This window comes from Gymnodraco acuticeps, unplaced genomic scaffold (genome assembly GCF_902827175.1).
Source record: "Gymnodraco acuticeps unplaced genomic scaffold, fGymAcu1.1, whole genome shotgun sequence".
Lineage (NCBI taxonomy): Eukaryota > Metazoa > Chordata > Actinopteri > Perciformes > Bathydraconidae > Gymnodraco > Gymnodraco acuticeps.
Window position 1 is genome coordinate 925,842 of NW_022990461.1, and position 20,680 is coordinate 946,521.

The window sequence follows — 20,680 nt, forward strand, 5'->3', positions numbered from 1 at the left end:
GCCACTACACACTTAGCAAGTTACTGTTACAGGGTGTAAGAGGTTGAAGCAAAGCGTAGTGGGAAAAAGAAAGACTAGAAATGTAGCAGCTTGTCTCTTTTTCCCGGTAATTTGTTGTCCTTTTTTCTCCAAATATACCCATAGCCCATCCCTATTTCATTGCTCAGTGATATGTTTTTCCTTGAAGAGGGAACTTTAAGAAAGTCATGGATATATTTGATTAGTTTCATAAAAAAAGATCACAGGAACATCAAAATGTGTGATCTTGCTTATATTACCATCTTCTTACCTTTCTATCCTCAATTCTTTAATAACCCTCCCCACAATCTGTGTGTGTGTGTGTGTGTGTGTGTGTGTGTGTGTGTGTGTGTGTGTGTGTGTGTGTGTGTGTGTGTGTGTGTGTGTGTGTGTGTGTGTGTGTGTGTGTGTGTGTGGGGGGGTGTGTGTGTGTGTGTGTGTGTGTGTGTGTGTGTGTGTGTGTGTGTATGTGTGTACTGGACACAACACTCTCCTCTGGGGTGTGATGCCAGCTTATAAGCATGACCGAACATGAAGGAGCAGTAGCAACTGTACAGAAATTGAGACAGGAAAAGGAGGGTGCCAACAAACCACCCACCCACCCCCAGACACACACACACACACACACACACACACACACACACACACACACACACACACACACACACACACACACATACATTCATAAAATGTGGACGGTGTTTGACAATTGTAGCCTACTGCTAACCAAATGTTACTAATCATTATGCCATTAACCAAAACATTTTGCTGACTTAAGATTAAAACAAACTTGATTGATGCTAACACTTAAATATTCATTCATAAGTCTACCTCTCGCATAGTGAATCTATATTTGCAGAGTGATTGGTACCAAACGTGTATGTGTGTGTTAGTGTGTATGCCTGTGTGTTTCCAGCCCCTCCCAGCTCACAGACAGAAGGATAACAACAGTCATATACTCCTCAACAGCTGCACTAATATGGCCGCCGTTTGTGACATAGGGGGACTCCCCACCGGCCAGCAAAAGGCACAACTCATTTATAATGCACCAGAGAGCTCCATCGTCATGATCAGACCTGCTCGTGCACGCATGACATTTTAAGTTGTAGCCTATGAGATGAGCTTTACAGAGCGTGACAGCGTGTGACAGAAATAAAGCAGGCAGACAGGACAAGTAACGGTCTGTTAGGGATTATTACTGTAAAGCGAAGGGTGACAAGCGGTTGCCTGACTGAGACCCCGGGCGGCGATGGATCAGGGGGGAAATGGGTGTGTACCGATCAGAGGGTCAGTGGCTCGATCCCCAAACCCCTGCTGTCAGTACAGTATGTCAATGTGTCTTGAGCGAGATACTCTACAGCAGGGGTGTCCGAAATACGGCCCGGGGACCAAATGCGGCCCACGGTCCATTTTGAAACGGCCCTCAGCTAATTCAAAAAGTATAATGGAGTATGACAAATGAACTTGTGCTTGTCATATATTGTACTTCTTAAATACAAATGTAAAGATATATTACATAGCCCACTTTTCATATACATTCTGTCAATTAAAGTTGGAAAAAATGTCGAACAAATCTTAGTTGAATGAAAAAAGCCCAATAACTTCATTACATAACAAGCTTGAAATCTACCCTTCATATGTCCTCTTTTTATAAGCAATATGAGGCTTCAGTTTGAAGGAATGAGCTGCCAACACAATAAAGTAAACCCTCTGGAGAGCTGTGATGTAGGCTGGTGTGTTTCTTAATGTTCAAGTATCAAGCATAATTGACCTACATTTGATTGATTTTGCTGACTTATAACTTACCTTATGAGCCAATAAACCTCTAGTGAGGGGCCCAGCCCTTCCTATATTTTCTGTATGTGGCCCTCAGTGAAAAAGGTTTGGACACCCCTGCTCTACAGCAACAGTGAGCTAAATGACATGTAATGTAATGTGAAGTTCCAAGATGACCAACTGAAAACAACACAATAAGAGGAAAGAAATGAGAGAAAAAATAAAACCGAGCAAAAACAAGATTAGATTTGCAGAGAAGAAACAGTTTCATTTCCACTCAGTGTTTCTTTCCTAAGCCCGAGGGGCTGCAGAGTTGGTATCAGTGGGGGGTCCACATGCTTGCCTTCCAGTCAGACATTTACACCACAAGATGTACCCACAAGCTGAGGTTACACTGCATTACATAATGTTATTATTAAATTATCAAGCTCAGAAATATCATGGTTTAATCTTACTCTCTTTGAGCAGGCCAAAACAAAACTAGACTACTCTACAAGAAAATCAAGTTTTCTCAATAATATTTCTTATGCTTCTCAATAGCACCATGACTGGATATTTCAAAGAGTTTCTAACAGGATCATTAAATCCTCAAGACATTCCATACTTGTTAAAAAATCATATTCTTATTTGCCAAGAGAATGACACGGAGAGAGAACACGAAAGAGGAAAAAAGGGGAGGGTGGGAGACTGCCAGGAAAAATGGAATAAAAAGAAGCGACTAAACTCTTGAACAAGTAAAAACAACTACTGTAAAAGTGGACTCCACCTTGAGAACATGCTCTGACATCTGGATTCATTTGGCCCCTGGGTCCGGAGCACTTCCCTGTGTCTCCATGGCTGTTACTTCAAACATGTCCTTCTCTGAATATACAAAAGAAGAACCAGAGTGCACCTTTCTTCCTCTCTACACTTCCTCTAACAAACAAAAAACCGGATCCCATGTTTCATTCATTTTCAACATCAGATATGTTCTGTTCAAAATCATCCCACACTCAAAGGTAATCCGGTTTCTCATTTTGCGATAAATCAAGTGCAGTTGTTGTGGTTTCTGTCCAGTTTCCATTTCTGGGAAACATGGTGATAACAAAAAAACAAGAAACCAGCAGCGTTTAAAGCCCTAACTACGATTGCATGATATTCAATTGGGTTTTATTGTTCTGGCGGACCACAGTGTCTGAATCTGAATCAACTCCATTCAGGCACACAGTGGTGGGTGGCTATCATTATAATTTCACATACTCCCATGGATAATCCTCTTGGGAAATGAAGTCTGGCTGGATTGAGGCTGTTTTGCATGGAGCAATTATCTTTAATTTCCGAGGAAGTTCTCAAAACTCACTGACATTGACAAAAAACACTAATTGTCAAGCTAACTAATTGTCAAGCTAACTATACAGGAATAAAGGAAAAGGCTTGCTTTGTCTGTGGCCTTGTGGGGTTAATCTGACATGGGATAAACAAGGTATTAAAACGGATAAAAAAGCAACAGTGGCAAAGCAGAGGAGGCCTTTGTCCTGCAGGGGCCGACACTGTATTTTGACTCTGGCTTGGGGTATTATACCATATCTTTCCTCCAATGCTATGCCAAGGCCACTCTCTGAGATCACTGGGTTCAATCATAAGAAGCTATTTCCACTTTTCATTCTGCATGGCAACCCAATGTTTTACTGGCACAATTAGTGTCGCCATGGTGAAGCTGCCAAAATCACTGAGACGAAATAAGCTCGGTGGCTGTGATTTAAGTCACAACTATAGTGTTTTCCGCCTTTGCTACCCAGCAGTCCCTGATGTCTAAGCCACTCTCCCACTGAGAGACATGCATATATGCGTGAGTACTTAACACAGTCTGAGTAGGTATTTAAGGCCAAGGCTTCATTTGTTGCCAAATTGCAGCATAGACAGCCATGTGGCACCAGACAGTTATTACAGACCAACATGCTAAATGTGCATTCAGGGGTTGGTTTGACAAGCAGACTGTACTTTATGATGGGAAGTCGAAGTGGTAGTACTAGTAATAGAATATGATGAAGTTATTGTAATTGTAGTGGTTGTGGTAAGTTACTTATTAATTAATATGTATAGCCCCTACTGTATGTGTAGCATTTGAGCATTTCTGACTTTGGTGACTCCTAGTGGTTATATCAAAAATACATTGTAGAGACAGCAACGCCTTTAACTCCAAAGCAACTACACATTTAATCAGATTCATGTGTGCAGTTTTTACAGTATGGCAGTCCAAAAGATTCACAGAGAAAACATTTTTCGATCCATTCTACTGATCAATATGAGTCCATCTATGTGCATTTCTGGAGATGTATGTTCTCCCTTTAGATAAAGACAACACATGTTTTTGAATGTAACCTATGGTTTAGAAAGTTGTGACATTTACTTTAGGAAATGGTCCATCAAGTTCCAATTGTAATGCAAATAAGCCTTGACATTTAATACACAGCTAAAGTAACAACTCATTAACAATTATGAACCCTACTGAATGTGTAAACTAAGGTTCTGGCTTTATCAGATGATTGGTAAAATGTAAAAACAAAGTGTGGAGTGGATTTCTTATGAATCCAGATATTTTGATTGAGAAAATAGAAAACAGTTTGTGTGGCCCTGGAACCTTTACTGCCCTAAACCAGTGCATATCCCTAAATTAGAGTGTTTAACTGGTTCTGTGCCATAAGGGAGACAGCATCTTTCAATATGTGCAAGTATGAGTGTATGTATTATATGTCCGTATTTTTAAGTACGTGCCTGTAGGCCTGCAGAGGAGAGTATGTGCATATGTGCTTGCTGGAAGATGTGGTCATATTGTGATAATGAGGTAGGAGACACTGTGCTCATACCATGGAGCTGTGGGCCCTTCCTATCTTGGCAATCAGTCCTGGCTGGACCTCACCAGCCACCTTCTCAGGCAACGCATTTTAATCCCACCACAGGCTTGGGTTTCAGACAGGTCACCCCACAGATATATGACATAGTGACACATGTGTAGATTACATATCCTTGTTTTAATTAGTAGAAATACAGTACATAAGGCAATCTCACACTCAGCACTGGTGATCTTAGGTTACAGGAGGGGGCTGCAGAGTCACACAATCTCCCAGCCCTTAACCTTTCAGCAAACAGTTTAATGGTAATAAACTATTAATAAGTCAACTAATCAATCTGTTGATTCATCATAGTTGTGTGGTATAATCACATGTCTGAAGTCTAAAGTGGGAGCATGACTCATCTGTTAACAACAGGCGCAGACGTGGTATCATGCACATTTGACTTGACAGGAACTGGAGGGGCTGCACTCGTGCAAAAAAACTCTGTGACTCCAGAAGACCCTTTAGAAACACCACGTATGCAATCACGTATGCAATCACGTGTGTGCACAACGTTTAGCAAACCCCGGCTGCAAGTCCTTGTGTGCTTGTCTTGTCCTATTAGGAAGCTAACAGGTGGGATAATCGGCTTGAGAGGGTGGAGACAAGGGGCAGGGGGTGGTGGTAATTAAAAAAGGCAGCTCAGCTATATCAAAACTCTGAAACACAAACAATTCCACAGATGCCAGGGGCATTTGGGTGCACTGGGCTTTAATGTAGTGTGGGGGGAGGAGTGTCGGTGGAGATTGGACAGGAGGGGGGGATCAGTGCTCCCTGCCCGGGCCAAAGTAGGGAAACATGATCGAAGGCGGGGGAATGAGCAGACGAGAGAAGGACAGGGACAGAGGAGACAGAGCGCGGGGGCGATGGGAAGAGCAGAGGAGGGAGGGAGAGTCGTTCAAATGACTAATGCCATAAAGGGGAGATGTGGAGGGCCAGCACGAGGGCAAACTGTTGACAGGCTGATGGACAGCACCTCTGGTCTTACACATTAAGAGGGCCACAGGTCTATAGTGACCCCCCATTTCTCTTTTGTTTATTGGTATATAAATCACAGTGTTTCTTTTGAGGCAGTGTAGCGCTAAGGAGCAGGACACAGTGTCAAAGTAAATATATTTACACTTAATGATAGCTTCTTAAAGATACATCAAAAAGAATGTTAGTTGCACAAGTAAGAATGACTTCTGACATTTACTGTGTGTAAGTTTATATGCTTTTCTACATCCTGGAGAAACTGCTTAACAGGTTTTTATTCCAGGGACTGAGTTGTAAAATATTGTTCAGATCTGCAGAATGGAAAAAAGCAAGGCAATTCCTCTAAAAGCTGGCCACATTGATTACAGCCTGTGGTTTTTGATAACTGAAAAGCTTCATCAAGGTTACGACCTAGTATATAAGTGGAAACTGATGATGACTACAAACGGCCAGAGACTGGACTCCAGACTTTCATGAAAAGGGAAAGGAAACATTTAGGCTAACATTAGATGAACATGAACCAGACCCTTAAACTGACTGAGGTGTAAAATAAGTCCAAGATGAAAGGGCGCCTAATTAAATATGTTCCACTTTTCTTAGCAGGTGTAGCCCATTTTTATTTTTCAGATGTATTATGATTTGTTCATAGACAGGGTCACTGGCATGGATCCAACTATGAGCCAAAACGACTCTTGATAAAGCCTAAGCCATCAAATCAAAATGTATTATAGCAAGAAATACATATTATATATTTATTGTACAAGAATCACAAGAAAATGAATGCCTCAAAGGGCTGTACAAATCAAACAAAAGCAAAGCCCCTTTCTTATGCCATTGAAAACAACAAAAATGCTTTAATCCATTTTGTGGCCTGAAATAAATCAAAGGGAAATACTGAATAATCAAGATCAAATTATAAAAACATTTATGAGAGAAGAATGTGTTCCAGTGATAGACTGAACAGTGGTTTATTTAGGATCAGACCCATGTCTGTTCATTTTGGCAGACAGATATAATCCATCATGGATCATACAAACAAGACTCCACTGGGCAGGGTTAGAACCATATCCTTTTTTTTGTCTCCCCATTTCTCTTGTTTAATGTTCCTCCTCCTCCGGAATACAATGGATGAATGACTGTAGGATTTGTGAATAAAGCCTTTGGGGACTCTTTAATGGTGAGCTAGGAGCCATAGAGGCGAGGAAGGGGAAGGGGAGGAAGCAGAGGAGTGTCCAACACAGGGCGTAATGAGGAAAGAGGGTTGACTTGAATGAGGGAGTGGTGGAGTGAGTTGGTAGTGAGACACAGGAGATGGAAAGCCAATTCCAACCTACTCTGGGCCGAAGTAACCGTGTGAGTCACAACACAGAGACAAGCAAACTACGACGCTCACCCACTTATGCATTCAAAACACATATTAGGAACACACCCTGATCTCCCACAGGTGTCGGATGGAAGCTGCTCTTCCTCACAGACATGCAAGTCTGGCCAGATTGGATGTTCAAACCCTCTTTCCCTCACGCTATGGCTTACCAATACTTCCTTATTTCTCCAAGAATGACCTTATTTTGGTCAACATCCACTAGCATTTCCCTTAACAATACCTCATTTGTAAACTGAACACTTTGAGAAAGAGTCTCTCACTTATGTTGTTGATCAGATGTTTTCTGATAAAGGTTTTGACAGCCAGCTGCTGTTCACAAACATGTCGGCTAATGCAGATTCATATCTACAACTTATACACAACGCAAACAAAGACACACACACTTTATGACTTGTGGGATCATTCTGGGAAGGAGGGTGCAGCACACAGGACACTGGAAAGGCCAGGCTGGACCGACCAGCGGCAGTTGAGTACAAATCCCATCAGCCCCGCCAGACAGATTGTGTTCCAGAAAAGCCAAATTGTCTTGGACAGTGTACAAACCCCAGGAGAAGCGACTTTGTCTGAGATTACAGAGAAACTTCCTTGGACCTCAAGCTTATTATGCTCACACAATAGTAGTGAGACTAATGAAGCTTAGTCTACTCAAAGAGTGTTTGTTAAGGATCGCTGAGAAGCACCCTCAGAGAAAGAGTATGCAGAGTAGTGTCAGAAAGTCATTCCATGAGAGAAGAGATGGAGTTGGCGAGAAAAAGAAGGGGTATTTATCTCAGTTTCATTTCATGCTAGCATGTCAAATTATAGCTGTGGAGACTGGCGGCAAGCTAATCTACACAGAGCTCATATTTGTTTAGGCTTTGAATGTAATATTGAGGAGCATGGATGGCTGGTGAAGAAGAAGACTGTTGGGGAGAAGAAAAACAATGAAGTTATGGGGCGAAGGAGAAGATGGAGAAGAATGTAGTGTTTATGGTTTCATTCTGCACTCTTGGCAAGTGGGTTATCTTTGAGACATGAAGATTCCCTATAGCATTCCTGGTACCAGCAGGCTCTTGTTAAGCAAACAATGCTGGCAACGCATGGACCACAGTCAGAGAGAGACACCAAGGAAGAAAAAGGGAGAGTTTTCAGAGAGCAGCAGTACAGTGTGAATCTCCAGGGCAGAAACCTGTTGATTCAACAGGCTTGAAAGGCAGACCACATGACGCACACACCTGACAGAACCATATTCAAACACACCTGAGCACACTTTCTCTCTAACGTGGGTAACCATGAAGCTCTCGTTGATCTGTTCTCCTTCTCTAGGCCTGACTCTCTTGATATTCACATAGTCCTGCTTACGTGAGAGGGACAGACAAAAAGCAGAGGTAATTAGGGACGCTTTGAGTGTGACTTTATGACTGCAAGGGGCTTTGAGCTTTTCCCCTCCCTCCCCCCTCAAACTCGGAGGGATACATATCCTGCCCTTATGTGTCATGTCTACTCAGGAGACTCAGGAGGCGTAGATAAAATGCAAACATCCTTCAGACTCGCAGACTTACACACGCAATATATTCGCTCCCACTATTAGGTCCATAAACACGTTTCCACTCCACCCTGTGTGATTAAATGAGACGTGTCGGGATGGATTCCGGATATCCTCCCTAATTTGAGCATGAGCTCATGGTGCAGTGCAATGTCCTCCTGTGTCCAAGCATCAGCCTCTAGAGCAATAACCCTGTCGGTCAAAACATCTGCACAGAAAAAACATGCAGACATGAAGTAAGAGAACAAAAAAAATAATGATGTGGGAGAGGACGGGCTAACAAGATCACAAGCAAAAGTGAGAGGACGTCCAGACAAATGCAGAGAGATCGCAATACAGATAGAGGGGAGTTTTATTCTGACGAAAGAGTGAAGATAGGCAACCACAGCCAAGTGATTCATCATTCCCACTTGCACACACTTATAGACACACACACATGCCCACACAAGCACACATAAATCACCACTATTTAATCAATAAGACAGTTGCCTTTACCGAGGGTGTGTTCTGTTCTGTCCCAGGGTGATCTTGACAGTAAAAGTGAAGACAGCAAAGGAATTTTCATGTGGAGTGGCTTATAAACAATAAGGCTTTAGGCTAGATATTCTCATCCATCTGTCTGCGCCTAGAGGTTGGAATGAGAGACAGTGGTGTAAAGAGCAACAGATATGAAGAATACTGTCTACTGACACCACAAAGGCAATCAGGGTCAGAGAGACAATTACAGTTGGTTGAACTCGGACACCTGAGGAAGCCTGAGGGCACGAACACACCAACAAACCACGAAGTCAGTGTTTATTTTCTTTCATCACCAATTGTCATGTCTCCGAGTCATCTCATTCAACTACACTCATGAATGTGCTATCTCCCAGGACAGCAGGGGTGGGGGGGAGGGGTGTTCTGGAGAGTTCCTGGATGATGAGACAAGAATCTGCTAATTATGTCGCCTCAGTGAGGAAAGGCATCATCCTTGCCACAGACTCTATTCTCTCTCTCTTTCTCAAATGGAGTCCTTTTATTAACGGGCACGTCAAGTTTGAAATGAGAGGCACTTACATTTATGTTAGAGAGCTATCTAGGCCAGCAGAAAAGCATTTCTCTGAAAAGAGTTTGTCAGCTCTTGTGAGGACAAGTTGAATCCTTAGGTGGTCGTGGTGACTTGCACGGGTGGTAAATACTGTACATGCTCTCATGTCTTTGGTACAGATTTATGCACACACATACACACACAATGCACAAAATGGTTGAACACATACACACACACACGCACACACAGATGCCGTGGCCTTTAGCCGTGGGCTCATATCGGTGACACTAGTGATCAAAAGTGTCAGCATTTTCTTGACATCTGCTCCCCAGCACTGTGAGTATACTATACCCAGATACTGACTCTCTTGCTCATCATTCCCACCTGTCATGCACACGCACTCACAAACAAATTGGATTGCCTGCACAACAACTTGCCAACAAGTGATTGCTGCATATTGGACTGAACGAGTTATTTATACGAGAGGTTGTTGGAACTAATTAAAAGTAAGGCTCTAGAGTCTAACCCAACAGATCTACTGATTAACGAGTAGTGGGGCAAACAGACATACAAAGATTCAAGTGGTTAATCCATCTGTTCAACTTTGTCTTAGCCAATCAGAACACCACAGAGAGGTGTCCAGTCAGTAAGATTATTCCAGATCTGATTGGCTAGAACAGGCTGACAGGCAAAATCCCTTGATGGCAGCTTTAAACTGGAGCAGCTTAGACTGGGCTCTGGGGCTGACACCTATCCTATCCACCACCAGGCCCAAACACTCATTACCTCGGTCTGTTTGTGTGTTAAGAGTGAGAGAGGGTTATCTTTTTGTACGTTTTGGGAAAGTTCAATGGTAGGAGGAAAGATAGAGAAAAGGATATACTATGGGGAAAGGAGGTTGTTATGTAAAAATATGTAACATGCCTGCATGGTTTTAGGGTGTGGCAGTATTAGGGTGAAAGTGGAAGGCAATATCTGGAGAATCCCAAAGATTATTGGTTCAGTTTCATTTTAAAGCTATGTTTGTGCAGCATGCACATGAACCTGATCCTTCATATTTATACAGTATCGGTAACATTAGTGGACAAACTCTCATTGCATTAATAAATGTGGTCTGTGTTTATGGGGTCATACTCATGACATGACAACTCCCACACAAGACAAAGCACAGTAGGGCCTTTAGAGCTGTCAAAACAAATGCAGGCCAACGCAAACACACACACACGCAGACACACTCCTTACACACACAGCATCTCCTTTCTAACAGGCTTGTCCTTTTGGCCAAACTCTAACAATCAGCAGGAGTGATTTTGAGTTAAAACAATAAAAGCTACAACGGATAAAGAGCATACACACAAAGGAATTGCCTTTATAAGATTTGCAGTATGAGTTGAAAGACAGAGGGAAGGAAAGCAGTAGAGAAAACAGTGGCCACATCATGAAAGTATTATCCAATAAACAGATTAACAGCAGAAGAGTTTTTAGCCTGCACACTAGTGGCTCAGTGGTGAACTGCAAGATGCCATCGGAAATATATTGTACAAACAAAAAGGGGCAGGAGAAGAAAGCTACCCACAAACAATTTTCCACCAATGTCCCAGTGTGTGAATAACTGTACCAGGGTATCAGCCAAATTAATTTACTCATGACTTCATGCAGTATATGAGACACTTGCTACTTCACATTCCACTTGAGGCACTCAGACAGCACAGAGACTGTCCTTAGAAGGCCTTGTACATTGAGGGCTAGTGACATCATCATTTTTCAGCACCACCATACTCCAGTTTCTATTGTTATTCCATTGTTATTTTCCATCTTGGCCTTTTCTGGATATGTGGAACACCTGATGTTCATTCTCCTGACAGGCTCAGACATGAGGTAATAAGAGAAAGATCTTAATGATGATGAAAAAGACAAATACCAGAAACACTTCTCGAACATGGTTACTTAAACTACATGTAAAACATCTGTAAGAAGGCTCATTTCCATTCTGTGAAAACGTATATAGTAATTTGTATATAGGGACTGGAAATTCATATCTTGGTGGTGCTTTGCTACGTTAAACACTGTATTCACAAGTTAAACATGACAGTAATCATTTCCATGACAACACTACAAATAATACACTCTCCAGGTCTATTCCCTCAACAGTTTTATTCTCAATTACTTTTTTTAAACATGGGATAAGAGTTGGACACATCCCCATCCATCATAAAACACAACTTTGCCAACATGGCTTCTAACCAATCCATTGTCTTATAAAACTAATTGCATGGTACCAAAGTTCCTGTAGGACTAAAAACATCCAAAGCATGTCTGCCGCCCTCTGTGGGATTGTGTTCGGAGGTTTTGGGGAGGAAAAACTTGGTCTATTTCGGAAAATTTTCAAATTTAAATGACACGGCAATCAGTAGAGGAAGAGGAAAGACAAGCTTGGGCAAATAGTGCATTGCTTGATTCAGTTGGGCGTAGCACAAAACCCTTTGGCAGGCGAGACCTAGCTCAAACAGGCTTTGTATCTACAGCAGGGTCTGTTTATTCGGAACATCTGAACTGACCAGGCTACCAAAGAGGCAGCGCAAGGAAAAAGAATCACCAAAAATAAACACTTCACAAACAAACAAAAATAATGACTGTGCACAGATTGTTTCACTTCCCAAAACTACTGTCATCTGTTTAAGGATTCAGGTCATTGTGTTGCTGTCCTGACAGCGGGGTCACATAATGACAAAGCAGATCAACTCACAACAAACACTGGAGGCCCGGAAAAAGGCCTCTATACCCTCTTTTTCCCCCCATTTACCCTCAGTGGTCACTCTCTGTAGTTCTGTTGCTGCCAAACCCACAGTAGAGAGGGGAGGGGAGGGGAGGGGAGGGGCGGGGAGGGGGAGTGAAGCCATGCCCATTTCCTGAGTTGCACACTTGCCTGCAAGCCAGCTACATTGACCCTAGGGAACTGAATACAACACTTTTTTCACAAAATATTGGACAAATAAATATTCGTTGGAAGCAAGAAAACAAACATAGGTATTTTGTTTTTATTGCTGAATTTTGGATCCGAATAAGGGTCACAAGTTCAGTGGCAGGTCAGCATGAAGCTGGGTCAAGTTTTAAATGAAATACTTTGCAGAAGCAAGCATGTTATACTCTAAGTCCCAAATACTGGTAGGTACAACATGTACCAGATAGCGAAATGACCTCACCAAACACGCATCATTTCTTTCCCATCCATCAACAACAACAACAACAACAACAACAACAACAACAACAACAACAACAACAACAACAACAACTCAGTGTCTCAGGCCAATCGTAACAAACCCCAGTCTGGCCCCTTTGTCCGACCACTTACCCTGGAAGGCATCCGAGTGGCCGGAGATGAGGTGCTCGAGCTCATAGCTGTAGGACTGAATGTTTTGGAGGGTTTCCCTTTTTACAGCCAACTGGTAGCTCTCCTCCATCTTCCGGGTGCAGCAAGACGGACCCTGGTGCTTACAAATCATCAGATCCACATCTAGGGAAGACAAGCAGAAGGATATATGTTACATTTCTTTAATAGTTTGATATCAGCATTCATCTAAGTCATTAACAATGTATCACAGAACATTTGAATTATACATTTTGGATTAGATACGATAACGTCTCTTATGTAGAGACACAGATTTATGATTCTTCACTGCTGTGCAAATATGTGTGAGTATATGTATAGTGTCCTGAGTATGCACATAGATAGACGGCCCATAACTCCATTGGGAGACAGAGGAGGCACCGTGGGAGGGGGAGAAAGTAGACCAAGAATTCATCCGCGTTTGCTGCTAAAAATACTGTCCCTGCTAAATATATAAATACCTTTGGCTCTTACAATTGCACACATGTCATCAAGATATACATGTGCACATGTATGTATACTGCAAGTCCCATAAAAACACATGCATGCACTTGCATTTTGCAATATGAACATGCTGAATGTGTGCATACCCACAAAACACAAGCACGTGCCGTAAATTGTGTGAGGCCACCTTTAGAGTAAGACAGTTATTAGCTATAATACTGCAGCTAAGAACAACCACATGAAGGCAATGACCTAACTGCAGATAATATGATCCAAAGAACAGATCATTCAGGCACAATTACATCAGCGGTGCACCCTGCCAGTGTCACCTGCTTCTCACCCTCGCTACACATATAAACACTGTAATGACATCACTGAGACCGCTCACAATTAGCATGGGCTATTAAGATGGTCCTTTCCCACACATTTCCTCGCACACGGACATTTCCATAATGCAGAAGTCTGATATGATAACTCATTTGACAGGGGTCGGGCTGGACGGGGGTGGCTGAAGGCAGGTGTTGTAACCAGACCCTAAAGCATGGCCTTAGGACAGACCGCAAGACCAGTGCCTCACTGTCCAAATCCCTCCATGAAACACAATAGGGTTGCATTCTCAATCCCTCTTTACCTTTCTGCTCCCTCTCTCCCATTTGCCTGGCATATCCCAGTGAGGCCTGGGTGTCTCTTAATTACCCAGCGAGGCTCCATTTGTTCCCATCCCAGAGCCAGACGAGTGAAGTCATCACTGGCTGTCCTGCCCCTTACAGCTCATTATCTCCAATGCTGTAGCAGTGCACTCCCTGCTAACACCGTTATGGCTGTATTGAGGGATTACCTTGACCATCAGTGTATAAAGATGGCATATAACCACATTTAAGAGGGTACAATGTTAAGCAGCTGTTTTGAGTTTACACCTGGTTCTTCTCAATGTACCTCCTATCAGGCTTAATAATGAGTTTAAACACAAAATAACACATTTTTAAATACATCTATTATGTCATATGACAGTGTTGTTTTCACTCGTCCTTTATTTTTATTCTGACGTCTTGTAAAATAAGTTCTGAATTCAATTGGGAAATCTAAAAAAATGAAGAAATTCCAAAAATATATGGATATGTCAGTTTTAAATAGATGGGTTTGACCTATGTTTCAAAGACAAAAGAACTCTGGTGAAAGTCTACTTCATTCTGGGGTTGAATGTCATCTCAGTTTGACCGTTTGATTTAATAATCCCTGTTTATTAAAATGATCTTATTTAATATGACCTCACCAATCAAGAGAAGCAACTCATGAAAACATTTGCACTACTTTTTTGGGGGTATGTTCGGCTGTGCAGTACAGATTTGGTGGAATAAATGTGTCTGTTAAAATGACATGCAACAACAAACCCTAAAGGCCTTCGTCATCCAACATTTCATACTGTTTAGATGTCTAAAAATAGGACATGTTTGTCAATCACTCCATAATTATCGGCAGAACCGTATCATTTTTAAATAAGGTGATTAATGACACACACTAACGATTACAAGCTAGAACTGTTTTTCTCTGGAGAGCGATTAGGTCTTAATGTGAAACTCTCAATGTAAATATAAAATAATGCATTAACTCAGACTTAGAGAGACACATGGGAAACATTAGGTAACTGTGTCACATATTATTTGCCTGTTGAAAGCATGATATATTGTTTTAATTCTGTTTAAGGATGTCATATCTCCATGTTTGGCGTGTGTCCTCTCTCCTCCTCTGTCCCTGACCCTGTTTTCCTCACTGGCTGGCTCTTTCTCTCCTTTGTGTTTGTGTGTTATCTGTGATATGAAACTAATATCCAGGGACTCAAAGTGGAATCCAGCCTGGCCTCCCCGTCCCTTGCGAGTAGCTCATGGAGTAAGTGATACTCAGAAAGACTTTGGCTGTTAAAGCCACCACAGCAGTCAGGGCAAGCTGACTGTGTCACGAATATACCATGCCACTTTCTGGAATCTTTAGAAGCCATGTCACATTTTGTATGAACCTATTTTTCATAAGTTGGCTATTTAGATATAATATTGTACCTACAGTATACAGTGACAGTGTTTTAGTGGCTTCTTCCTGAAGGGTAAAATATGTTTTGAGGACTCACAGGCCAACATATTGAGTGTAACAGTCATTCGAGGACTCTAAGCGTCATTAAGGTCTACAATGTAGAGAACATACAGTATCTATTAATATCTGACTGCGGTGTGTTTGAGTAACACATTAATTATTTGAAACCAAACTATTATTTTACATTTTCCTACAAGGGTGCAACCCTATAAAAAAGCTTTTGTTTTTATTGTTTGATGACAAAGCATTTGGTTTGGCTTAATGGGTATTTTATGTCAATAAAAAATGTGCATCTATAAAAGTAAAATATTTACACAGATTCTTTCAGTCAAACTGAGGTAGGCACCTTTGGCAACAGCAAAGGTTTTGAACATCTGGACAATTTTTTCCCATTATTTTTACAAAACTACTCAAGCTCTGTCAAATTGCTCAGGGACCATGAATCATCAACAATTTTCAAGTCCTGCTTCAAATGTTTGATTTTCTAGATGGGAATGGTCTCTGACTTGACTTAGGCTGAGATCAGCATGACTGAATTTAAGACATTCCTGCATACATTTGGCTTTATGTGTGGATTTGTTCATTTAAAAGTAAAAAAAAATTCCTTTCTCTTTGCCGCTTTGCCATTAAAGTTATTGTATGCACCGTTCATGTACTTCACAGAGGCGTCATGGTGGCCTCAATCATTAATAATCCTTATATTTATTATAGCGCTTTATCAAAGACTCTCAAAGCACTTTACAAATACACATTACACATGTAATGGTCATCTACTGTGGACAATACCCACAGGAGCAAATTTGGGTGAAGTGTCTTGCCCAAGGACACAACGGCCTGACGCAGTGGGGCGGGAGTGGGTTTCGAACTGGAGTTCCCCAACGCCCCCTTGATCTGATGATCAAACGCACAGACCACTGCGCCACCCGTCCCTATTAATGCAATTCTCTCAAAGACAACTTCTTTGGCAGTTAGTTCAACCTTTAAATACCATGTAAATGTTGTTTTATGCATCACATAACTGGTATTTTTAACAACCTTGTTAATGTCCATGCTGACATTTTTGCCGAAAAAGTAATATTACATTCATGGACAGTCCAGTCCAGATACTGGTACATTTTACAGACACCACACCTTGATTACTCATCATCGGTAATGTCTATTCAACCATTACGCCCTTCTAATGGCGGCCAGCTATGTCAATGATGATAAAGATGTGGGAATACTGTAAATAGGTATACTGTTATACTTTATACTGTTAATAACTTTTACTTAAGCAATAACAGATTAAATGCACTATGTCAGGTCACCCTTGAAAAAGAGATCAATGATCTCAATGGGATTCACCTACATAAATAAAGGTTTGAAATGAAATGAAAACTAACAGGGATATACCGGTACAAAGTGTGAGGGAGGACACTTCTGTATCACCACTTTCCGCAGAATTAGTTTATTATTTTGCAAATTTCAAAGTTTCTCACTCGCCGATGTTAATTTATCTACAAGGCGTAGCTATTTATCTGATTTCACATATCAACTCTTGGCTTTAATGTGACATTGTATTGACTTGAATAGGCCAAAAGGACTGAATCATACTGGTCCTTCGTACTTAGTGGCTAATGTGAACACTTTTAATTCTGACTGGCTAAACCTTAACACACTTTGCTCTCCAGACTGGATGTCAACTCTGAATCTTAATTCCCTTAATCGTCCTCAGGTGACAAATACCTCTAGAGTAATTTGCCGTATTAAAGCCATGGCTCAGGGGTCTTGATTTGCCAGTCACAATCCCCTCAGCAACACCTCAGTGCCCTTCAGTGCACACGTCAAAACTCCAGAGTGGAGAAACTCTACCACTGAATAATTGCCCTGCCAACTTGCATGCCATTCTCAAAATGTGGTACTACAGTAACAGAGCTGAGTACAGTATACTGCAGATAAGATGGTTAGTTATTACCAGACTTTTTAAAACACACATGCATAAACTTTTGCACCTAGAAAAGTATCTTTATACTGCTCACATCTCGATATGGTGTGGAAAAGTTGTTATGATTTGGAATGTGTTGATGACGGTGACGGTTGTGGCCTGCTAATGCTGCCGTTTTTGATGTTTTTCGGAGAACAAGAATAACTTTGTTAGAAAGTAGCCAATTAATGCAGTAACCCTTCTCCTGCCTCAGGAAGCCAGCTCCCTTTGAAGATCACAGATCCAATGAACATACAGGATATTTACTCTACACAGATCTGCTGTGTTTTGGATGGACCATGTTGAATGAAAACACGTCTCAAAAGGGTATATGCCGCATACCTGCACTTTTGGCCAACCTTGAAACTACTGGAATGTTTAGCTTTCGCAAACCCTGAGCTGGAAAGACCTAAAGTGCTTGGCACAGGTTCCAAAGTTGCTCCAGAGGGCAGAGGTTGGACAGCAAGAGTTTAGAAAGAGGCTGGTAGGCTGATGCAGATCTGTTAAAGCAGAATTATCAGAGGGGTGCTCAGCCACTAACTGGCAGAGTAATTATGTTAGCATTTAAAATAGTCTGTTAAACACTCCCTCTCGGAAACCAGCTCTCCTCTCATGCACTATTTCTGTCCCTAGAGCGCAGAAAGTCCATCTTGTCTAAACGGTTATATTATTGGAGATGATATACTTGGCAGTGTACTAACATCATAAAATGACATGCTGCTAATACAGTAGCAAGCAAGGAGTGTAAGGACACACACAATTGACTCAAAAACTAGACCAAGGCTGAAATCCAATAATAGATGTTGCATAGAGATCGACTCAGACAGTAATTAGCTCTATAATTGGACCACACTGGGAAGGCTGGAGTGTTTGTGTAGGATAAAGAAAGAGCATCTAGGGTGCTGGTCAGTTAATTCATCTCTACCTTCTTTTTACGCAAAGACGTCTGGGTTTTATCTTTTATTTACCACTAATAGATATGAATGGATTTAGTTTTTTTGTAATGTTCTTGTGTGAATTTACATTACATTGAGTAGGTGATAGAGAGGAAGGGGGAATAAAAGACAGGCCTAATCATTTTAGGTGTGAACAGAGTACAGTAGCTGTTCAACATGGGCATGCTCTCTCAGTGAGAAAGGCCAAGTTAAAAAGGGAATCAAATATAACTGCAGTCAATCAAAGAACACCCCGAGCTTTGAGAGCTTGCCAAGTCTGTTAACAGTATAGTCGAACAAAGTCTTCTGTGTGTGGTTTGTACACACTCAGAAAAGCCCTGCTCAATCAGATAGTTTTAACTGAGCTTGAAAATTGGTTGATCATATCTGAGGACATTATCCAAGAAGCCAGCTGTAGAATGTGTGTGTCTGTGAGCAGCACTGCTAGCTGTCTGCTTTCAAAATGATCTATCTCCAAAGGGCTAAATCAGCACCCTGTAGTAATTTCAATATGGAGCATTTGGCTGTGTTCCGCAGTACCAAAGTGGTCATAACTCTTAAAAATAATCACAGGATAAGCAACTTCATGTCACTGATTATTCAAGTTCCTTTTAAGTTGAATCTGGCATGGAGATAAAGTCACTCTTTATAAAGTGTGGCCCAGAGCACACGTTTAATGCCTGGAGATCAAATATATTGGTCTGAAATAATTCAATACAAGGACATAGAGTATTGGTCAAATACTCCCCACTCATTATATGGCCATTCAATACAACAGTTTCAGCACACATATGTAACTAAGTATGTTTCTATAAATGTTGAGTACCTCTAAAGGACTTAATATCCCTATTAGCAGTAAATAAATAACAGAAATAGTAGAACATCGAATAGGGTAGGACGTCTACCTAAAACATTACATTAAGTTATTACATAATTTCATATTTTTCTAAAGAATGTTAGTACTTCTGCAACCTCTGCTAGCCAACAGGATAATTTCATAAGGCATGATCACTACGTATCGTGGCCGTTTTTGAAAACAGAAATATTCATCTGTACCGTAAAAGTGTGATTCTTTTCATGTGGGATCATATCCAATTGGCCAACTCTTAAGTTCCCTGCTGCCACACTCCTGGCGCTTAGGGAGAAATCAGTTCGCCACACATGAATGAAACGCAGCACTGTATCCTAAAACAAACATCAGACTGTGAAAAGGGCTGAAGCTTTGCCACTTCAAATTTCAAGAGTTGCTTTTATTGGCATTTGATCTGAGAACTGAAACAGAGTAGCATAATTGTGTACACACACACATATACACCAATTCTCCCACTCAAACACCGGCTTCCATGGTTAGTGCTTTGAAGACAAGATTGCGCCTGACCCAAAACAACCTCTCTAGGTGAAATACAAATAAAAAGCAAAATAAGATAGAAGCCCAAAATGTTAAAGCAATGTTTGATTAGCTGTGAAGGGGCAGAGAGGTTTTGGAGAGTAAATGCTTTTTGTATCTGCATCATAGCAGCCCAGTTTTACAAAAATGTTATGGAGGGGGCGTCTCAGAAATAAAATATAGAGGTGGGGGGAAAAATAATAATTTAAAAGTAATGACTGTTCCATAGACTTCAGACCATACTGCGTGTATGCTGCTATGCTCACAGTCAGGTAAAATGCTTATCAACAGTTGCTATTGTAGGCTGGGATACTTAGCTTCTGCCAATACACTGCAGACTGTAAAATATTGTCACGCAATCCTGTTTCTCTAGACGCCTGACATCCGAAGAAGACCAAGGTCCTTTCCAAAACTACTGCTTGCAATAAAGTTGACATCCTCTGTTGCTAGTAGTGACACCCTGCTAAACAAACATATCAAGTGGTTTGGATGCCCCTCTAGGTATGTTTACCACTCAGCTATCTATTGCTCTTCTCACTGTTACAGCTTGCATACTCAGACTGGGTGAGACTCAAGCTGCCACAAACCTGCATGCAACACTATTGCGATAGTATTTCAGTATTAGCCAGGAAAAGTAGCCTACTGAAAGACACACTAAAATTAGGAAATGTATAGAAATTATGAAAGGCTTCAAAAGACTATAGTAATAACATAATCATTTACACTGAATAGCCAAATTGTATATATATGTCAATACAGACGGCCCCACATAGAGGAAATATGACATCGGTTAAAAGTTTCTCACTATGCTGCTCACAGAAAAACTGTTAAGCAAACTAAGCATAGTTGAACTCAAGCCTAAACCTGCTAAAAATGCATTTTGCCTCCAAAACAGATTTG

At 41.3% G+C, this 20,680-nt stretch overlaps 1 protein-coding gene across 2 annotated transcripts in view; it reads right to left on the reverse strand.

Annotated features, from left to right (window-relative positions):
* gpc5c (glypican 5c) overlaps positions 1–20,680 on the reverse strand; it is a 95,650-nt gene that overhangs the window by 73,500 nt on the left and 1,470 nt on the right. For both annotated transcript variants that reach the window (XM_034226134.1, XM_034226133.1), the window contains exon 2: positions 12,931–13,092. In XM_034226134.1, the coding sequence (XP_034082025.1) occupies positions 12,931–13,092 (162 nt within the window). The remainder of the gene's footprint in view (positions 1–12,930; positions 13,093–20,680) is intronic.